This window comes from Malassezia globosa (genome assembly GCF_000181695.2).
Source record: "Malassezia globosa CBS 7966 chromosome Unknown mgl_sf_4.1, whole genome shotgun sequence".
In the NCBI taxonomy this organism is placed as follows: domain Eukaryota; kingdom Fungi; phylum Basidiomycota; class Malasseziomycetes; order Malasseziales; family Malasseziaceae; genus Malassezia; species Malassezia globosa.
Window position 1 is genome coordinate 239,172 of NW_001849869.1, and position 14,302 is coordinate 253,473.

General features: G+C 52.8%; 7 protein-coding genes across 7 annotated transcripts; 4 read left to right on the forward strand and 3 right to left on the reverse strand.

The window, feature by feature from the left end:
* Positions 1–24: 24 nt before the first annotated feature.
* On the reverse strand, positions 25–1,820 carry MGL_1860 (uncharacterized protein; the record flags this gene model as incomplete). Its single annotated transcript, XM_001730809.1, has 2 exons — positions 25–75; positions 120–1,820. 2 exons carry the CDS (start codon positions 1,818–1,820, stop codon positions 25–27), a joined length of 1,752 nt encoding a protein of 583 aa, XP_001730861.1.
* Positions 1,821–2,351: 531 nt separating this feature from the next.
* Positions 2,352–3,299, forward strand: MGL_1861 (uncharacterized protein; the record flags this gene model as incomplete). The annotated part of the gene is made up of 4 exons (XM_001730810.1): positions 2,352–2,457; positions 2,507–2,628; positions 2,663–2,723; positions 2,788–3,299. 4 exons carry the CDS (start codon positions 2,352–2,354, stop codon positions 3,297–3,299), a joined length of 801 nt encoding a protein of 266 aa, XP_001730862.1.
* Positions 3,300–3,577: 278 nt separating this feature from the next.
* On the forward strand, positions 3,578–4,756 carry MGL_1862 (uncharacterized protein; the record flags this gene model as incomplete). Its single annotated transcript, XM_001730811.1, has 1 exon — positions 3,578–4,756. One exon carries the CDS (start codon positions 3,578–3,580, stop codon positions 4,754–4,756), a length of 1,179 nt encoding a protein of 392 aa, XP_001730863.1.
* A 518-nt stretch (positions 4,757–5,274) lies between these two features.
* MGL_1863 (uncharacterized protein) lies at positions 5,275–7,140 on the forward strand (the record flags this gene model as incomplete). Its single annotated transcript, XM_001730812.1, has 1 exon — positions 5,275–7,140. One exon carries the CDS (start codon positions 5,275–5,277, stop codon positions 7,138–7,140), a length of 1,866 nt encoding a protein of 621 aa, XP_001730864.1.
* Positions 7,141–7,798: 658 nt separating this feature from the next.
* On the reverse strand, positions 7,799–9,472 carry MGL_1864 (uncharacterized protein; the record flags this gene model as incomplete). Its single annotated transcript, XM_001730813.1, has 1 exon — positions 7,799–9,472. One exon carries the CDS (start codon positions 9,470–9,472, stop codon positions 7,799–7,801), a length of 1,674 nt encoding a protein of 557 aa, XP_001730865.1.
* Positions 9,473–10,016: 544 nt separating this feature from the next.
* On the reverse strand, positions 10,017–13,189 carry MGL_1865 (uncharacterized protein; the record flags this gene model as incomplete). The annotated part of the gene is made up of 2 exons (XM_001730814.1): positions 10,017–12,636; positions 12,678–13,189. 2 exons carry the CDS (start codon positions 13,187–13,189, stop codon positions 10,017–10,019), a joined length of 3,132 nt encoding a protein of 1,043 aa, XP_001730866.1.
* Positions 13,190–13,399: 210 nt separating this feature from the next.
* Positions 13,400–14,094, forward strand: MGL_1866 (uncharacterized protein; the record flags this gene model as incomplete). The annotated part of the gene is made up of 3 exons (XM_001730815.1): positions 13,400–13,527; positions 13,559–14,042; positions 14,068–14,094. 3 exons carry the CDS (start codon positions 13,400–13,402, stop codon positions 14,092–14,094), a joined length of 639 nt encoding a protein of 212 aa, XP_001730867.1.
* Positions 14,095–14,302: the final 208 nt, after the last annotated feature.

Genomic DNA, 14,302 nt, shown 5'->3' on the forward strand with positions numbered 1-14,302 from the left:
TCCGCCACAGTCCCGTATTTTCGCTCACGTCCATAATTTGATAAGTCCATCCCAGGAACCCGTAAGAACTTTGGACTGGTCCGTGTTAGCGTTGCTCGTCGTGCCAGTGGTGTGCGTACCGTCTCATGAGGAAGCCACTCATGCGCAATGACAACATCCTTGTGGGTGTGTAAACGCTTAAGCTGTTTTCCCGACTTCCAGTCCCAGAATACGAGATCACCTTGACTATCGCCAGACGACAGGAATCGACCATCTGGACTGAATCCAACTTGACATGCAAATCCCGCTGTCGTGTGGCCACGGAACGCTTTCTTCCGTGGTTTGAAGTTCTCTGCAGAATACACTGTAATCGAATTATTCATTGCCTGACAGGCAAGCCAGCGTTGCGTTGGATGTAGCGTCACGGCCGGCATCGAATGCATAAGTGGATCAGCCACGAGCTTGATTGGTACCGGAATATCGTAGTCCCACGCACGCAGGCTTTTATCGTCACTTGTTGACACAAAGCGGCGGTTATGATCGACGAATGTGATGGTATTGACGGGTCCTTGGTGCTCGTTGTACTCCTGCGTGATTTCGTCAGCGCGCAAATCATACTGAACGATGCGTCTATCGTTCGTGCCAACCAGGAACATGTGCTGTTTGTCCTCGTCTGGGTGGAATCGTACACAGATCGGCACATCACCAAAGCTCTTTGCTGCAACACAAGCACCGGTTTCCGCATCCCAAAGCTTGACCTGTCCGTCGTAGCTGGCCGACAAAAACCGATGACCATCATTGGAAAATGTAACGTCACGGATCGCATTCGAGTGGCCCAAAAATGTTCGCAGACACTTGCGCTCGTGGTATACGTCCCACAGCTTGATCTTTGTATCCATACTGGCACTAAGAGCCAAATGCCCACTTTGTGGGAACAGACGAAGCACTGTGATCCCTTTCGTGTGCCCTGTAAAGGTGTGAATGCAGTATTCAGGAAGGAACGACTCGCTGCTCCCTGGCTCGCCACGCAGGTTCACATCCGTGTCTGTAGGAATGTGCAAGTATGTTCGTCCTTGATAGTCGTACAAAGACTCGCCGTGGAAAATGCTCTTTTCCGTCCCATGCGACACATCGAGCAGTCGGCGCCGCTCCAGTGCCGCCGCGTCTTTCCGCCGCTTCTCGGCGGCTGCATGCGCAGCTCGTAGCTCTTCTTCTGTCGGTCCGATATGCGTGTTTGGTGCAGGAACAAACTCCGTGCGGGGTGCTTCGTCTTCCCAGCCACCCCATGGTCCAACGTATGCTCCGTCGCCATCGACAATCGATGCATTGCCCGTACGCCCCTTGCGCTTACGTCGCATCTGACGTGATGCATGTCGTGTATCTGCCGTGGTGCCACGCAGCTCCGCCGCCGTCGCACCACCCATACTCTGTGCTGCTGCGCGATCGCCAACAAATGCTTGGGAGTTCGTGCTGGCAGTGCCCGCAGCCGACTCACTCGGATTGCGGGCATAACCAAACAACTCAAATGTGCGATGCTGATTTCGGAAGTCAAAGTCGGAGATCGTTGTCGATTCTACCGTACCTGATAACGTTTTGGTTGCCGCAGGCGTGTGGCTCAAGGGCTCGCTAGCTGGCTGTTGGGTCACCGCGGACGTGTGCTCAGTCACAATAGGCGCTGTATCTGTGGCATCGAGCGCACGCTCAGGCACTCGAGTTGTGCGCTCTGAATCTAGCGTGTTCTTTAGCCCAAATGCATCGTTCGAATCAGGCAGGTCATCATCGTCATCGTCGTCGTCACCAACACTATCATCATCATCCTTCCTTCTATCCACGGCATGCATGTTGGCACTGTCTTGTGTTTTTGGAAATTGCCATGGCCTTGTTGGGATTGGGCCCTTCAACCTTTTCCACTTGGTTCCGGGAAACCTTGGATTAACCGCCAACCCAGGTTGGCCGGTTCCAATTCGGCCGGCCCAGGTTTGGTTGGTAAGGGTTTTCCAAACCGCCAACCCTTGCGGCCCAAAAACTAAGCCGCCCCTTTTTTACCGGTAATTTCCAACCGGCGGTTTAACAACCGAAAAGCCGGTTGGTCTTGGCTTTTGGAATTGGTTTTTGCCGTGGTTACGAATCCGAACGGTTGCCTCCGCGGTGCCGGTGAACTTGGTTTGACAATCACGCCCGCAACATGGCGTTTGCTCAGAAAGGGCATATCACGTGCTACCACGAGGTGATTTCGTTTTCTTACGTAGACCTTATTTGCTAACCTGCCCCGCTTTTTTTTGTCCGGTTCCTAGCGTGCATGCATAGATTATCACTCAAGTGCCCAAGATCTCAAGCTCTCTTGGGACAATAAAAAAGAAACAGGAAAAACCATGCCGTCGGTCAAAGTGGCGCCTAGCTTGTTGGCTTCTGACCTGGGAAATCTCAGCTACGAATGTAATCGCATGATACGTTGTGGTGCTGACTGGCTCCATATGGGTATGTATGTGGCACCAAGGGCCGAATGCATGCTGATAACAAACGGTAGATGTAATGGATGGGCATTTCGTTTCAAGTATTGTGATGGGACCGCCAGCCATTGAATCTGTGCGAAAGCATGTACCTGAAGCATTTATGGACTGCCACATGATGGTGTCTGAGCCACTCAAGGTTCGCACGAAGCGTGTCACAGCTGACATGTTAGTGGATCCAACCCATCGCTAATGCAGGAGGCTCTTCCTACACATTCCACTTGGAATCTACCAGTATGTTGCCTCTCATCGGTATTTGCCTCTCCTGTATGACTGACGTACATGAAAAAAAATATAGATGATCCAGTCGAGGTCATACGGCAAATCAAAGCGTCTGGCATGCGAGCGTCAATTGCCATCAACCCAGGCACACCAGCAACGGAAATTTCTGATGAAATTGCCCATGCTGTAGACATGATCCTCGTTATGACTGTATGGCCTGGCGCGGGTGGTCAGAAGTTCATTGCAGAGTGTGTGCCGAAGGTGGCTGAGCTCCGTGCACGATATCCTGAACTGGATGTTGAAGTCGATGGCGGCGTTGGTCCCAAGACGATTTGTGCGTGCGCAAATGCAGGTGCCAATGTCATTGTTGCTGGTACAGCCGTTTTTCGCGATTCCAAGCCTGATGCTGTGATCCAGTACCTTCGAGAGCAGTGTGAACAGGCACAAGAACGCATTCGCACTGAGCGTGAACAAATTCTTCGAGGGGAAAATATCGCAGGTGCCGGAATCGCACACTCTATGACGTATTTATCTGGTGACAAGGACGCGTGGAATTACCCACGTGCTTATATGTCGACGCCTAAGTAGTATGCTACGAGCGGCCGACTCATGTCAGGCGAAACAGGCACACAGTGTCTCACGCACGAAAATGAAAAGGATACTAAAAATAGAACCATGTCTGACGTAAATCTCGATTGCATCCGCCTTGTGGTGGGCTTAAGTATATATACACACCTCCATTTTCGGGGCTCGTGCCTGGTCTTGGGGATGCGGCGAACCAAGAGGACACGAATCCGTTCAAGACGCGTTACGCGACACGAAAGCTTCCAGTGTGTGACACGAGCGATATCTGGTGGCTCTTGACAATGAACTCATCTTTGTTCCTTGCGTACGGAGTACTGCTCACAGCAGCATCAGGCATCGTGTATCTTGGAAGTATGGCATCTCTGCACACGCCAGTATCGACAAAAGCGCTGCGAAAGCAGCAGGGACTCAAAGAGACGGACGACGAGGAGGACGACTTGTCTCAGGGCGTGTCGTCTGAAGGTGCATGGGTATTTCCACTATTAGGAAGTAGTGTACTCGTGACACTTTTTCTTGCGTTCAAATATCTTGACAAGGACAAAATTGTCCTGCTTGTCAATGGATACTTTGCGCTAGCTGGTAGCTTGGTGATCCCGTCTGTGCTAATCCATCTGTATAAGATGGGTCGCGGAGCGCACTCGCTCGATGCGTGGACAAACCAGGTGCTCTCATGTAACCTGGACCTTTCCTGGAAAGGCAATGCAAAGTCCACATCCCTGATTGACTTCCACATGAAATGGAATCGGATGATGCTGTACTTACTGGGTGTCGTAATTGCACTCATGGCTGTCTATCTGTACACGAAGCACTGGATTCTTGCGAATGTCATTGCTTTCTGCTTTGCTATCCAGGGCATGATGCTCATTTCTCTTGACACATTCAAGACAGGTGTAATTCTTTTGGGTGGTTTGTTTCTCTATGACATATTCTGGGTGTTTGGCAGTTCTAAATTCGCTGGACAGTCTGTCATGGTTCATGTAGCGACAAACTTTGATGGGCCGATCAAGATCCTTTTCCCCCGCAATGCATTAGAGGTCTGGTCTGACATGTCACAGCACGGATTTTCAAGTGAGGTCGCATTCAAATTCTCATTACTTGGTCTGGGCGACATTGTTGTTCCAGGTGTTTTTGCAGCTCTTGCACTCGCGTTCGATCAGCACCATGCCTCTATGAAATCTCCCTCACTCTCGTTCGATCGTTTTAACTATCGATTCAACAAACCATATTTCAACGCCTGCTTCGCTGGATATGTGCTGGGTCTTATGATGACGATGGGCATTATGCATGTTTTCGAGACGGGTCAACCTGCACTGCTTTACCTTTCGCCCTCATGTTCGCTGTCTGTTCTGCTCGTTGCATGGTGTCGAGGCGAGTGGAACGAGCTTTGGTCTTGGGTCAACCCGGCCTCACAGGAACCGGAGAAGCCTGTATCCAGTGAAGCTGTGAAAAAGCAAGACTAACTCCTCTCGATGTATAGCATCCTTATGAATAGGCATTTCATGACACCTCGTACTTTTGCAATCTACGGCTATCATTTGCCTCCTCCACTTTTGACCAACCCATCATTTTTGTCTGGCCAGAGAGACTTTTCTTGAACCCCGTCAGTGGCCTTGCATTTGTCCGCAAGCCGCGCGTCTCTATCATGGTGCGTGGACGCGATATAGCGCGCTCGACGACACGGCTACCCGCGGCTCTCAGAGAGGAGTTAGGGATTGCTGAAGCGAACCATCGTTCTCATCGACATGCGAAGAAACCGCGACTTAATTCCATAAGCACACGCAAAGCTGCCCGCAAAGAAAAGCGTCAATCCAAACATGCGTCTCGAGCGCCGAAGCCCAAATCAGTGCCGCTTGCACCACCTGCATCCAAGACTGTAGAAAAGACTCATGTGGATGTGACGTCTTCTACGCGTCCAACAAAGACTTCGAAACCGGGACGAGTCTTTGAGGGATCTGCCCCTTCGGCTACACGTGTGGTCATGGACCCTTTTACCGGGCAAATGGCGTCATCGTCAAAACTATCTGCATCTTCGACGAAGGCGCCTACGAAACTGGAACTCATGATGCGAGAGCATGGCGATACGTCCGCACGAGAGTCTGCGCGAAAGCCCACGCGAGCTCTTTCGATGGCAGAGCAGCAAGAAGAAGATGAGATTGCTTGGCTCGAACATCAGCTATATGGACGCAAGCGAAAGCACCATATCGAAGGAGATGATGTGGATGATTTACTAGATGATCTTGATCAGTTTCATCCTGGCATGTATGATGAAGACGAAGGTGACCATACCGATCTAGCTGGGCTTGACTCAGACGCCAATGTCAATGAAGATAGCGAAGCAGAGAATGAAGAAGAGATCACAGGAGATAAAGAAGAGCAAGAGGACGATGAAAAAGTGGAAGATGCTGAGGAGGAAGAGATGGAGAGCGAAGACTTCCGTGCAGATGACGAGCAAGTAAAAAGCCACATGGACGAACGTCCGGAAAATGTTCAGGCGACATCTTCACAAGCCGGTACTACACCTAAGTATGTACCGCCTGCACTTCGGCACCAAGTCAATAAAAGCGAATCACTATCAGTCGAGCAGCAAAAGCTACGACGCCATGTCAATGGCCAACTGAACAGGCTAGCCGAGGGCAATCTTGATACCATTGTCTCGGAGCTCGAAGGACTGTACCGTATATTTGCACGAAGTGATGTAACATCAACGATCACGGAGCTTTGTCTCGATACAATAGCAGCGCGAACAAACCTGAGCGAGAGCATTGTGGTATTATATGCTGCACTCATCACCTCTCTGCACCGCCTTGTTGGTGCAGAGTTTGGCGCGAATGTACTGCAATCTTGTGTATCGCGCTTTCTTACTTCATACAGTCAAATGATGGCAAGATCCAACAGTACAGAGCAAGGTGATGAATCTATGTCGGCTTGGAGCCGTGAGTGTGCAAACCTGATCATGCTTCTTTGCCACTTGTTCAACCTCAAAATGCTTTCTGCGATCATCCTCTATGACATGGTGCGCTTGCTTCTCGGGCAGAGTTTTTTACACATGGTTTCTGGCGTTGATGAGCAGAAGCCCATCACAGAGGTAGATATTGAGCTTCTCTTGCGGATCGTACAAAGCAGCGGACAACAGCTCCGTCATGCCGATGGAGAGTCACTCAAAGCCATTGTCGAACTCACGCAGCAATGTATGCGAGATGCGCCTGCCTCCGCTGCCACTGTCGCACAGTCGAGTCGTGCGCGCTTCATGCTCGAGTCACTAGCGCATCTTCGACAGAAGGGTCGGCACCTGGGCCGTGAATCGTCGGCTACAGCTGAAAGTTTGCAGCGCTTGTCAAAATACGTATCCTCTTTGGAACGCAAACGGACTGTACGCGCGCATTCCGCGCTTCAGGTTGGATTGCAGGACTTGCAAGATGCTGAGAAACGTGGCCGTTGGTGGCTTGTTGGAGCTGCGTGGACTGGCAAAGATAACTCTGAGCCAGCACCAGATGCGGTAGCAGGGGTGCCTATTTCATCTACCGCGGCGGCAGCAGCAGCTCCCAAGTCTCAGGGCGCTGATCTCGACGCATCTGATGATGAGTCGACGATAGATCTTACGCGCCTCGCACGAACGCAAGGTATGAATACTGACGCTCGGCGAATGGTGTTTTCGACCCTTATGTCTAGTCTGGATTATATGGATGCAGCACACAACCTAATGCAGCTCAAACTAAATGACGTGCAACGTCGCGAAGTGATTCGTGTTCTAGTGCACTGCCTTTCAAATGTACGTATGCGTGTATCACGACCTATTCATTCATTTTTTTTTTGTTCGGTTCATGTACTCACACTTTATGCGTAGGAGCGCGCATACAATCCATACTATGCGTTGATTGGCCAACAGCTCGCGCAAGACCAAGTCGGTATGCGTGTCACGATGCAATACGTGCTATGGGACTACTTCCGTGAGCTGGGCGAAAAGCACGTGGGTGGTCAGAAAGTGGTTCACGACGAGGGCGATGACGATGACGTCCATGGCATCGATTACACTACTATGCTTGACGAGCCTGATCGCATGCGCAAACTCATCCACATAGCACGAGCGTATGCTTTCTGGCTGGCCAAAGGCAGCCTGAGTCTGGTGGTACTCAAGACGGTCGACTTTACCGCCATCCATGCGCCAGCGGACCTTTTTCTCCAGCACCTGTTGCTTCATACGTTCCTGATCGTGCAAAGCAAAGTGCCACTCCTCACACCAAGAGCGCGAGAGGCTCTGGCGCGTTCACCAACCAAGCTGGAGCAAGAGCGAGTCGAGCAGGTACTTGTCAAGGGCACAGTCGGCCAGCCAAAACTGGCACAGGGACTGTTGGTATTTTGCCATATGCACATGCAACGCGAAGCACTGGTCAACTTGCTGGGCGAGACCGAGGCATGCGTTCTCACACGGCTTGAATGGGCTGTACGTGTAGCACGCGAGACACTGGGTGTTGGAGCGGCATCTGCTGAGGGTATTTCAGACGCTACGACGGGGGCATTGGACTCTTAGCCTGGGGCTTAGATTTTTGCCGTCGCTTGCTCGCCTGGACCATATCACGCTGCCGATTCGCAAGACGCCGACCAAAAGATGTGCTGCCTGATGCTGCACGCACGTCCTTACGTTGGACGGGCTTCTTTCGCAGCTGCTTCTTCAGCATATTGGACGGCTTTGGAAGTTTGAGCATCCACTCTGGCACATCACAGCCTGACTGCCGCATTACATTTACGACAGATTTCAGGTAGGGGGCATCGTCCTTTGTAAAGTACGTGATAGCCTTTCCTTGCTTACCGGCACGGCCCGTACGCCCAATCCGGTGAATATAGCTCTGCACTGTCTGGGGAAAGTCGTAATTGATAACCAGGTTGACGCCATGAAAGTCAATACCGCGGGCCATGAGTTCTGTACAAATAAGAAGCCAAATATCACCGCGACGAAATGCTTGAATCACAGCTTCTCGCTGTGCTTTGGGCCGCTCACTGTGGATGACGTCCACGTGCAAGCCATCGTACACGAGCTCGTGAAACAGTTCGCGTGCGCGCTGGATTGACTGCACAAAGAGAAGGACCGGTGGCTGCATGCCTCCTGCCTGGATCAGGGCTCGCAGTGCATGCAGTTTTCCATCCTCCGAGCCTGTGAACTCGAGGCGTTGTTCAATGGTGGCAGTAGCACTATCTTTTTGTCCCACGAGCACACGGCATTCATCCACCATGAATGTCTTAGCGAGTTCTTCCACGCCTGCTGGAAGTGTGGCACTGAAAAGAGCTTTGCGCAAACTTGGATTCGTGCAAGCAGCGAGGATTGCATCTGTCTGCTCGAGGAATCCCAGCTCCAACAAACGGTCCGCCTCGTCTAATACAAGCAATTCCACCTGGCTCAGGTCTAACTCCTCATGCTCAATCGAGTGCACAAGACGCAACGGCGTCGTGATGAGGATATCGAACTTCTTCTTCTTGATTGAATCACTTGTGGCTTTTGTCACATTTGTTAGTAGGCAAGTGCGAAACGCCTCCCCGTCGGCCAGAAGCTGCAGCTGACTGAAAATCTGTTGTGCAAGCTCACGGGTGGGGCTTACAATCACTGCGCGGAATCCATGCTTCTGGTGCCGCTTGAGCAGCTGCAGTGTGGGTAGCACGAATGCTAAGGTCTTTCCTGAGCCTGTCGGCGCGCCTGCCAGCAGGTCACGTCGATCAAGCATGACACTCATCGCGCCACACTGGATAGGCGTTGGCTCTTTCCAGGGCCCTTTCAACAGATTCTTGTATAGCCATGGCTCGATGTGCCAGCGTGTTTCGAGATCATGCCAAGTTTTGAGAGGAAGCGGGACATCGGTTCCTGTGAGTTTGAGCTGGCGTTCCCGGAGGAAAGCAGGTAGCTCTGAGCGCTGAAGCGGTAGGTTGTTCTGCGTCGTTACGCGCTGTCTATGCTTCGAAGCATCCTCTGCTGCTCCTGCCTCAGCCTCAGCCACTGCACGCTCGTCCTTGTGACTCCCAAAAAAGTCCAACGAAGCTGGGAGAGCCGCTCCAGCACTTTGCTCAGGCGCACGGGCATGTTCGTTCTCATCGCGCTTGCGCGATTCTTGGAACAGTGATATGTCTCGTGAGAACCGCTTCTTATCGAAGCGTGTCCCCCCTGCCGTGAGCGCACTAAACAGGTCCATGTTGGTCGGGGTTGAAGTACCCTTTGTGCTGTCGTCGTGGGTCGCTCGTTGTTGGGCCACCTGCCTGTTATTGCGAGTTTCTTATGCATCTCTCGCATGACTTTTCCAAAAAAAAAAAATGAAAATTTCTCTCTCTGATTACAGGCACTCTGGAAAGCCGAATCTCTTACTGACTAATGAATATGTAGGTGCATTTGGACCGGCTTCGCCGCTATTTCGTATCATGTATCGTGTCGTGTCATATCATCTCGTCCACAGCCGCCGGCCTAGGCGTCCATCACAGTCTGCGCATTCGTGATGGCATAAACAAGTGCATTTGGCGAACGGGGGTCCTTGATAAGGGCACTTCGAATCATGTGCGTCATGGTATTGACGTCCATGTGGCCATACACAAGTTCCACATGCACATGTTCAGGCGTGATCGGCGAGGTCAGCGCCAGGTCCATGTCGACGTGAACATGAACCTTGGCTTGTGCATGCTCCAACAGCACGGGTGCAACAACGTCAAGTGCTGTGTCATGCACATCGTCCCGGCTCGGTGTCACTAGGACAGGCACATGCAAGCGCAATCGATCGACCTGAGCGCGTGCCTGCAAGTATACGTGCCAGAGCGTGCGGTCGTTCGTAGCACATCCGGCACACAAGCAGGCGTGTGTGCTTCTAAATGCGAGCGGATTACGCAGATGGCTGCCATGTGCATAGGTGACGCTTCCACGGGCCGCGCTGGCGATATGGCGACGCGCTTCACTGTACCACTATGGCCACCACGGCGCCCGTCGAGCTCAATAGCCACGTTTAGTGTGCGTGCAAATACGAGCTGCAGTAATGTTGAGGTCTTGTTTGTCAGCGACCATTGTAAGAGGGTTTCTAGCTGCCGGATGCGTCGGCCAAGACGAACGGCCTCCCCTGGCGTGCATCCATGGATCTGGTCACTCACGACACGTGCAGCACGAATGAGTTCTTCCGTTTGTTCGCGCTTGGCATAGGACTCATCAACTCTCGATCGCACGCGAGCTAGTTGATCGGCAACGTCGCGCTGTTTTGCACGCATCGTTTGCAACACATGGTCTTGTTCATCAATGGATGCATGCAACTGCTTGAGCTCTTCTGGATCGCATTGTCGAATTGCTTCTTGTCGTGCGCGAGCCTCGTCGACGCGTTGCTTGAGCTCTGCGTGTCGTTCTCTTAAAGTTGGAAGAAGCTCATCCTCCAACGTCGCGCGCTTGCCGAGAACACGCTCTTGGTCAGCCCGCAATGCATCACGATGCTGTACCAGTGCGAGCACCATGTCATCGTCATACTGCATATCTGTGCGCCAGCCGTAATAGTCGTGCATCGCAGCGGCTCGCGCTGCTTGCTTGTGGACGTTTAGCTGGCCTTTCATACTCCGTCGCATGTCGTCGTCCTCCAGCTGGCCCCACTCCTGGACGAAGGCAGGTGGTCGGGCATAAAAGTCCTGCTCCATCGCATGCAGTCGCACACGCCCGTCTTCCACATGCTGCTTTAGTTCTTGACATGCATTGCGCAAGGCTTGAAGCATCGGTGCCGCTGCGCCAGCCATTTTTGCATACTGCAAAGCGGTTGTAGGATGCATCGTTCCGCCTGCCGCTGCTGCTTCTCTTGGTCGCTCTGCATGTGTGCGTGATGCGGTCATGTCCTCATGGAACTTGAGGCCGATCACGCTCAGAAAGTCCGCCAGTTGCATGTGGAACGACGTCTCCTCGTCTCGATCTGTGAGATCGCCGTCTGAACGCGGCGACACGTTCGATTGCGACATACGCCCACCGCGCTGCCGAAGCAACGAATGAATGAACGGCGATCGCGGCCAAGCAGCTTGCTGCGAATAGGCGTCCGACATCCGGAATTGTGCGGCACCGCGTATGGGCGGCGATAAGGGTGTGGGAGACATGTCCCTGTCTGTCGCTGCAGAGCGCGCAGGACTGCCGATCGGGGGTGTCGTAAGCGCACGGCGCGGTGGTGAGTGCTGATACGATGGAGAAGGAACGCCTCCGCGTAGCGATTGTCGGAATCTCGTTGGTGTGCTGGGTGTGCTGGGCATCGACTCCCATGCAGGAGGTATAGAAGCCGCACGCTTCTCAGCCTTCGGCGTACTGCCAGCTGAGCCCGTGCGAGCCGATCGATCTGGCGAGAGAAACATGGTCTGTCGACGCACAGGAGAGCGTTTGGGCGACGTCGGTGATGGTGAACGAGGCACGGAAACCACAGGAGGAGGAGCGGCTACAGTAGCAGCAGCAGCCTCAGCAGCCTCACGTTTCCGTGTCGCATCCTCGGCAAAGCGACCCCACATTTCTGTCATTTCCATCGCCGAGCGCTCTGCGTCACTATCCAGCGTCGTGTCGGAGGACTCGCTCGCATCACTAGCAGGCGAAAATGCCATAGTGAGATCCATAGTTTGCGTAGTGTCACTACCCATGGATGAGCGCGGCTTTCTGGGCGAGGCACTAGACTTGTTGAATGAGACCTGAGGAGTGCCAAGCGAAGGGCGCGTCTTGCTAAGAGGTGAGCGAGGCGCGATAGGCGGTGGTGATAGCGACTTGAGGGACGATGCTCGAGGAGCGTTGAGAGCGGGGCGGCTCTTGCTTGGAGATGCGTCGGGCTGTTTGGCCGAGAGGATCGATTGATGAGATATACTAAAGGGATTGTAGGGGGATGGGAGAGTCTTGAGGGGGGACACAACCGACTTGTGAGGAGGTGCGATGCCGTGCTTTTCGGGCGACGCATGAGGCTTGCGAGGCGATGTAGACATGTTGATCGATGATACGTGGGAAGTATTGAGCAACATACTAGTATCCCGTGCAGTGCTATCGTTTACCGCACTAAATCGTCCAGTCAGCTCCATGTCCACTGACTCTTCGCCCGCACTCTCGTCTTTGAAATCCTGATGGTCATATAGCTCCAGTTCCTGTTCTTGTTCTTGAGTTCCACGCATGTTCCATGTTGTTGTCATTTCCATGCCACTTTGGTCTGAATCGAGACTCATAGAGACCTCACTGTCGTCCATATCCGACGACGCCGACGACATGGCCTGAGTAGGCGATGATGATGATGCATTCGGTACCGGCGATCCACGCTCAACAAGCGCATTGCGGTCGTGTACCTGCGCAGGACGAATGCTCATCGTGGGCTCATCCTGTTCAAAGTCCCTGAAAAAAAAGTAAGTTCCTACATGTAAGAACGTACGTACGTTTGTTCCTGATATGCGCTAAAAGTGACGCGACGGCGCTTTCGATCGGCCTCCATAGGCTGTTTGGCTGGTACAGATATTGTGTGTGCTTCGTTTTTGGCGGGTGACGCGCTCGATGGTCGGAACAAGGCCGTAAAGGGGTTGGGAAGTCCTGGCGAACGAAGCCGCTCGTCCAAAAGGTCATTCAAGCCGTCTTGCTCTGTTTTCGCGACAACGTTTTGCATGTCTTGACCTGGCATGCGAATGTGTTCGTGTTCAGGATTGGGCTCGAGATTGGTAGGACTTTGGAACACTTGAGGTGTTGCACGAATGGCGCTTTTTCTTGGCGCCGCACGCTCCTTGGACTTGGGCGACACACCCCCCACGGTACCGCCACTTGCGCCACCGCCAAAGCTTTTGGCTTTCTTTCGCTTCAAACCATCTTGCTTCCGTGGTGATTTGCGTACCAATGGCGGCACGTTTTCCTTGCCGAGCTCTGGTAGCGACGAGCGCGCCCGCAATGGCGACGGCATAAGGAAACAACAACAACAACACTTTGTGCTCGCGTGGCTTGCGACTTTCGAGTGAAATTGGGTGACGCGTCCTTCTCGTGTTGATGCGGAGTATCACGTGATCTATCTCACACAGTGGGAATGAGGCTCTGACATGACGCTGTGCCGACCGCTGTTAGGACGCCCTTCATAGCACGCGGGCGGACAAAAGCGTTGGAACCATACCCCAAGATGACAGACGCGGGCGAAGCCACGGGGTCGCGCTCGTGGTACAGCTACGTAGCTGCACCTATGGTCGGGCAGTCGGATCTAGCTTTTCGTCTCACTGCTGTCCAGTATGGAGCCACAGCGACGTGGACGTACGTTACATGCGCGCTCTTATGTGCATAGGCAAATGTACCATACAGAAGATATCTTATATCACAATGAAACATATGAAAAGGCACTGCGCGCGCTGGAAATGGGAAGTGCAGCTCGAGAGAATTGCGATATTGTAACTGGAGAAAGAGCGCCTCAAATCGTTCAACTGGCTGGCGATGATCCCGAGCAATTCGTTCAAGCAGCACGGCGTTTCCTACCTATCGCTGATGCAATAGATTTGAACCTTGGCTGCCCACAAGCCCGAGCGCGTGACGGCCATTATGGCGGTTATCTACTAAAGCGACGTGAATGGCCCTTACTCGAACGAATCGTGCAAGCGTTATGCAAATCTTGTGACGTGCCTATCACGACAAAAATCCGGCTGTGCGATACGGCATCCGATACGTACGAGCTTGGGCAACGACTTGCGCTTGCAGGCTCATCGGTTATCACTTTGCACGCTCGGCATGTAGCGCCGAATCGACGTCGTGCTGGTATGGCTAAACTTGAACATGTACGTGGCTTGGTCGATGCTCTAGGTGCAGAACGACGCACACGCGTGCTAAGCAATGGCAATGTGCGCTCATGGGCCGACATCCCCACGAACATGGCGTATACACATGCGGATGGAGTCATGGTCGGCGAGCCGTTGCTAGTCAATCCTGATCTTTTTACGCCCTCAGCGGCTTGTTCTCATCACCAGCACCATCCAGCTCAGTGTGCCTTATCCGACTCGCAGTGCCAATGGTCTGGGTCACCGATCGTGACATACTT